At 34.1% G+C, this 7,192-nt stretch overlaps 1 protein-coding gene across 1 annotated transcript; it reads left to right on the top strand.

The window, feature by feature from the left end:
- The first annotated feature begins 1,401 nt into the window (after positions 1-1,401).
- Positions 1,402-6,565, top strand: LOC126612581 (wax ester synthase/diacylglycerol acyltransferase 11-like). Its single transcript, XM_050281044.1, has 5 exons — positions 1,402-1,633; positions 3,141-3,695; positions 4,481-4,828; positions 5,188-5,325; positions 5,981-6,565. The coding sequence occupies exons 1-5, from the start codon at positions 1,451-1,453 to the stop codon at positions 6,158-6,160; spliced, it is 1,404 nt and encodes a 467-aa protein (XP_050137001.1). The 5' UTR covers positions 1,402-1,450; the 3' UTR covers positions 6,161-6,565.
- The last annotated feature ends 627 nt before the right edge of the window (positions 6,566-7,192 follow it).

The following is a 7,192-nucleotide window of genomic DNA, read 5'->3' on the forward strand; positions in this document are numbered from 1 at the left end:
TTCGAATCACGGATATTTCGGAACATATTCATGTACATATCGTACAAATATCGACAATATCGATGATAATAATATTTTGTCAAAATATCAGTGATATCGATGTAAAGGAAGGAAAAAAAAAAGAAAAAAAAAAGAAAAAAAAAAGGGAAAAAAGGGAGGAAAAAAAAACACAAAGGGGATTTGAACACTTCCCATTTTACTCCTCCAACAGTGTAACCACCATATATCACTTATGCTTTAATGATAATATGCTAAAATATTTATATTTATATGAGTGGCATGTTAACAATTACATGCAAAACTATTTTGGGGATTTATCATTCGATGAATACTCTTCACAATAAACTTACTCTAAACATAGAGATGATGAAGATAGTGAAAATTTTGAACCTCATAGGAACTTTATGTGGTACTAAATCATTCATGTATCTTACCATGCAATATATAAAGTGTAAAATATTGTAGTAAATCATTATATATAAATGATTATGGTGTTTAATCTTTTTTTTCATTAATTACTACATATTTTCTACACTCACAGTGTTTGCCAGCTTGCTGTATAATCAACTTAAATCAGTTAAATCCATCATGTAATGCATTTCCTTCTAATTTGTTTTATAAACTAATAGATAATTGACTAAATAAACATTCTCCGAAGTTTCAATAAAAATTTCCAAGTTTTTCTTACAATTTCCGTGGTTTTTATTCAATTTTTATCGATATCGATAATATCTCGATATTTCCATCGAAATTTCCATGTTTTTAAACTACCGATATTTCCTATATCATCGATATTTTATACCATGCCTAGCCCTTAGGCCATGTGACGCAAGGCAGAAGTCAGCTACAATTAAAAAATTAATTAAAAATACAAAAAAATACAAAAAATACTTTCAAATACTTTCAACCAATATTTTATTATCATCCAAAATTAAAAATAAAAATATTTTATTATTTTATAAAAAAAAAAACTAATAATATTTTAATACAAATTGTCTGGACTATTCAATTTAGGGGTGGTGATGCACTTGGACAATTACTGTGCAGTAAAGATGGTTACTATTCACTTGAGGGAATTAAATTGCTTATAGTCCGATGACTTTTTAAGGGTGGAAATGCTTTGAGAGAAGACTAGTTGGGTTGTTGCTAGGAAGATTTATGCAATTGGGCAATTAATTGTAATTGAACCTCCTGTTTAATGGAGGGTGGTGGGCAATTATTTGTAATTGGTTGTTGGGGGAGGGGGGGGGGAATTATTGGTAATTGTAAGGAGGGTGGTGCCAATTAACTCTGTTAGGTCTAGTTAAGTAGGTGGAAAGATGTCAAAGTTTTAAGCATGAGACAGAGAAGCTAAAGAGAAGGTTTTGCTGGTCGCTTACTCTATAAATACATAGCCCATGCACGTTGATGAAAGCATAACAATTTCAAGTTAGTTGGAACGAGGGACTAGATGGAGATCGGGGGAGAGGGACTAGATCCAGTGAGCCCTACTGGCCACTACTTCAATAGCTCCGTTTTGTCGATATCGATTCTTGGTGTTTTAGAATTTGAAATTCCAATCGATGACTCTCAAACTCTATCATTGCTTGAGAATGTGTTTCTCCCCATCAACTCACGCTTCTCCTCTATAATGGTACGCTCCCTCTCTCTCTCTCTCTCTCTCATAATCTTTGTTTCCTACCTTTTACTTATTAAACAACTTTTCAAAAGCAAATTTTGTTTTCAATATTTTACTAGGAAGGTTGAAGATTGTGTTAATCACAATAAACTATCAAAGTCAATCGAATTTAAGACTTGTCAGTTATATGAAAGTCTCATAGATCGTGCGTAGTGTTGGTGACAAAACTATCTAGCTTTTTTTTCAATTATTTTATGCAACAATATCACTAGATCGTAGTGAAGGTTAAGGGAGGACTGATGTGTTTAGGCCAATTCGCTACGAGAGAGTGATACTTGTTTTTTTTTTTGACAAACGATAGTATTAATTGGTTAAATTATTAGTTGTTTGGGGAGAAGAGAGATCAGTTGAGATTAAAATAGGCATGATTGTTTTCGGCTATTGCAATGAAGTGTCATCTGTGAGTGATGTAGGAGAAATGAAATGGCCACTAGTATTACAAATTCAACGAAAGTCCTCTTCAGTTGTAAGAGGTCTTACAATATCGCTTTGTCAAGCTATTTAGTAATAATATGGTATAATGGTATTTTCTTCATTTGTAAGTAATATGTTTTAGATTCAGTTCTCATGTATGGCTAGTTCAATGAATTTATTCTCCACCCCCTTAGTGTAAATGTGTCATTAAATATAAAAAAATGCATTGTAAAAAAACCAGAAAATAAAACATGAGATGTTCAAAATAGTGGAATTCCGCTTGACTAGTAAACATTTTTTTCTTTTTGGCCAAATATGATTTCTTTTATTTTTGTCTTTCAAATTTTTCCACATGTGGGTATAGGGCAAACTACATTTCACACCCTTTAGGTTTGAGGTGATTTTCAAAAAAGTCATGAAGTTTTATTTTATTTTATTTTGCACCAAAAGGAATTTGTTTATACAACGATATATTAATTTCTACTAAGGAATACAATTAGACCATAATATTAAGTGGATGCCTCATAATATATTAAAAATTAAAATTGTATCACTTGATGGGTTTGGTCAGTTTGCTTGTTTGGTATTGTCAGATGGCCCACCCATAACAACACTGATATTGTCTCAACTAAACCACTTATTGCTAAGTATTGAGTTTTATCACAAAAGACCTTCGTGATATTAAGAGTGGAACCAAACATTTACATGTTGTATTTTCTTTTCTCAATTTCCTGATGTGTGACTTATACTCAATCCTTCGTTTAATTGATGATACGGTGAACATAAGATCCTTGTAGAGGCTAATGTATAAGCCATATTTGTACCACATAAACTTGTACAGTGCCGATTTAGTCTCATCGAATGATATCCCTAAGCTTGATTAGTTTTAGATTTAAGCATTGTACTAGATCATTATGGTACGTAATATTGCATCATTATAGGACGTGCGCCAAATGTATCTGGGGACGTTTGAAGTTTCTTTTGAAGTACTCTTTACATGATGTACTCTTTTTCATGAACAATTAATAATTATTTAATTTGGAAGCAGATTGAAAATAATGGAAAGAAGCAATGGAAAAAGGTTGAAGTGAAGCTTGAAGACCATGTTAAAAGTCCAATCTTCCCTTCCAACTTGTCAAATGAATCATATGACAAGTATTTTGATGACTATATCTCAAACATAGCAACAACAAGATTTCCAGAAGACAAACCACTGTGGGAAATTCATGTTATAAAGTACCCAAATAGCAATGCAGCTGGTAATGTAATATTCAAGTTGCACCATGCGTTAGGTGATGGCTACTCTCTCATGGGCGCTCTTATCTCCTGTCTACGAAGGGCTGACAATCCATCGCTTCCACTAACTTTTCCTTCACGACTGCCATCGAAACCGAAGAGTGAAAATGTTATGACCACAACTTTCTCATGCTTGTTGAACACCATATCCGATTCTTGGTGGGGCATTTCAAAGAGCATCATGGGGGAAGATGATCGATCACCAATAAAATCCTCGAACAATGGACTTGAGTTCGCGCCAATTACAGTATCTACTATGACGATCTCTCTTGATCTAATCAGATTAATTAAGAGCAGGCTTGGAGTGGTAAGTCTCAGGTTTTCTCTGCAATATTTTGGTTTATGCATGTGTGTATGTGCTTTTTTCTTTCTAAACCATGGGAATAAGCTTTCACGTTTGACCTTCCATCTCCTGTTGAAAGTAACTGAATGTAAATTTATTCTTTCTAAAACATCGGAACTGAATGTAAATTTATTCTGCCCTCATCCTATGAGGGCATGCATAAGACTTAAACTGAACATGTGTTTAGCTAGCTAGGCTAACTGTCTGCTTGCAAGTCTATCTCAATGCCTTAATATAAACCTAAAAAGGTCTGAATGCCGTAACAAAATCCTACCCCGTGCATGGTGGGAATGATTATTATTAGCCACTAAAATTTAAAGTACATTTACTTAAGAAAGTATAAACTGCCAATTCTTTTTTCTTTGTTCAAGGCCAATGTGCCTACTTCATCCTAAATTCCAAATTAGAATATTCTGACCTATTGATGCTATAATGAAGAAGCCATGAAACTATGATTCTCAAATTTGTTTAACTATTCTTTAAATAACACATAATTTATCAATAAATTTCACCATAATGGTCTTGATATTGTTGAAGCTCAAGGTGAACAGTTTAATCGGGGACTTGGGGACTTTGAGCCCTTAGACTCCCAATACATTATACATTTATATAGATCTTCTAATGGCTAGTAACAAAAATCTCTTACATATCATTGTTTAAAATATTGAGTCTAACAAAAAATAGAACAAAATACACACACAACATGCAAATCACCAGACACCATATTGTCAACTTATTTACTATCACAGACAATAAATGATGTTCTTACTGGGGTGGTCTTTCTCGGCGCTCGACTATATATGCAAGAGATGAACAAAAGCTCAAGGGAAGCACATAGCACATCATTGGTTTTACTAAATACAAGGATCATGGCGAATTATACGTCGATTGAAGAAATGATCAAACCCGACAGCAAGAGCCCATGGGGAAATCGTTTTACATTCTTGCAAGTTCCTATTCCCAAGTTGACTGAATTCTCAAATGTGCTTGACTTCGTTTGGAAGGCACAAAAAATAATCAATCAGAAAAGAAATTCTTTTACTATTTATTTCATTAGTGGGCTATTGGAGATGCTGAACAAGTTTGGAGGCCATGAGGTTAGTAAATAAGGACTCGTTTGGTACATATGATTGGATTGAAATGGAGAGTTTTCAAATTTTAAGGTGTATTGAAGGTAGATGTTATTGATTTTTCGTTTGGAAGGGATCAGAATAGGATTAGCTATGAAGAAAATTCATCTCTTCTAATCCTACTATTTTATGAAGAGTTAGAATGAACAATGAGTAATCCATCTTCTATTCTCTAGGTGGTCATAATTATATTATTTCTATTTCTAACATACTTTTAATTTAATATCCGTTTCATCCAATGCATCAAACCAGCCCAAGAAAAATGCCTGTGATATTTCATATATACAACATTTACTTAAAAAATTATAATGCTACTGGTGATGCAGGCAGCATCAAGATACATCCGTAGCACAATAAAGAACTCGAGCATGGTGATCACAAATATGATTGGCCCGCTGGAACAAATGTCTTTGGCAAACCATCCAATTAAAGGCTTATACTTTCTGGTAGTTGGGACTCCTCAGGTAAACCAGATATTACTATATCATGCACACACGTACGGTCTCGCAAGTTTTGGAAACAATAATATTCATCGTTCCGTTTCCGTAATCATTTACAGAACAACCTAAAGTTGAGACATATCTTCTGCATCCAAAATGGGTGTAGCCTCTCTGTGGCCCTAATAAGTGACTGACGCGTATTTATTATATATTTTAACTTGTTTTAATTTTGTTGTTATAAATTTAATACGTATCAAATATTTATTGGAGCCACAGGGAGGTCACACCAATTTTAGGTGCAAAATATCTGGTCTGCCTAAAGTTTGGTTGATTAACAAGGGCTCTGTGGTGTTTTTGTGATTGTCTTGTTCGTTTAGGGCTCTTCTAGTAGCATTTTACGAAATGATATCTGCAGAATTGTTTTGCAAAATGAAAATAACAAATAAAACTTTGCATTTTTATGATGAGAGAGTGCATCTTTGCATCTTCATTGAGTAAAGGAATTTATTGTATTTTAAAAAATTAAAGTAAAAAGCATTATTTTATATAAATATACTTGCATATATATATATATATATATGTTTATGCATATGTGAGGTATGTTTTCTTAATGATAGTAGAGATATATTATACATATATATATATATATATAGGTAACACAATTTACATGGACCTGCAGGACCTTGACATATCAATCCTAAGTTATATGGGAAAGGTGAAGCTTGCCTTCACAATGAAAAAAGGCATCATAGATCCACAAAAGTTGAAGTTGTGCATGGAAAACGCCCTCGATATGATATTCAACGCCTCAGACAGAAATTATATGCAAAATAGTACTGAAGAACAGTCACACGTTTGAAACTCTACCAAAACCGTAGATCTAAAAAATTCGTTGTCGGCAGGACTTTTGCTCTAGCTTAAGGCTGGTGGCAGCCTTTCTCCTCCTTCCCCTCACCTTCCTCTTTCTTGTTCTTATGGATTGCTCAAATTTGTTTCATTTCAATATTTTGTCAACAAGTACCTCCCTAGTGAGGTTATTTCGGAGTCTCCTGGTGAGTATCTTAGTTTTAAGTTGGTGTGTTCTCGGCTCCTCTTGGGTTTACTCCCTATTTTTGGTAGCTTCACTAATAGTGTTGTGCATAAAATTCATGCTAGTATGGACACTAGTTGGTTTGTTGTCAACTCCTCTTCGAAGTTGACGCTGCTTGCTGTCAAAGAGTGTACTTCTGCTTGGTATTTTGCAGTTTGGGCTAAGCCACACAAACACACTGTCATATTAATCAAATACTGAACTAAGTGCACAAGCATATTTTTTCTATAACATGCCATTGTCAGTAAAATAAAAAAGACATACCGCTAAATTGTGTGCTATTCCTAAGCTTGATAAATTTTAGACCTAAGTATTGTACAACATCCAAGTATTAGGGACGTTTCAAGTTTCTTTTGAAGTACTCTTCACATGATTCTTTCTATGAACAATTTACTAATTATTTAATTTGGAAATAGATTGAAAATCATGGAAAGAAACGGTGGAAATTAAAAGGTTGAAGTGAAGCTGGAAGACCATGTTATAACTCCAATCTTCCCTTCCAACTTGTCGAATGAATCATATGACGAGTATTTTGATGACTAGATCTCAAGCATAGCAACAAAAAGAATCCCACAAGACCAACCACGGTGGGAAATTCATGTTATAAAGTACCCCCCAATAGCAGTGCAGCTTGTACTGTGATATTCAAGTTTGCACCGTGCATTAGGTGATGACTACTCTCTCGTGGGCGAGTTTATCTCCTGTCTACAAAGGGATATCAATCCTTCTTTTTGCCTAACATTTCCCTCACGACTGCCATCGGAGCCTGAGGTTGGCAATATAAGAATGTTGACCTCAAGT

Source organism: Malus sylvestris, chromosome 17 (assembly GCF_916048215.2).
Source record: "Malus sylvestris chromosome 17, drMalSylv7.2, whole genome shotgun sequence".
NCBI classification, from domain to species: Eukaryota; Viridiplantae; Streptophyta; class Magnoliopsida; order Rosales; family Rosaceae; genus Malus; species Malus sylvestris.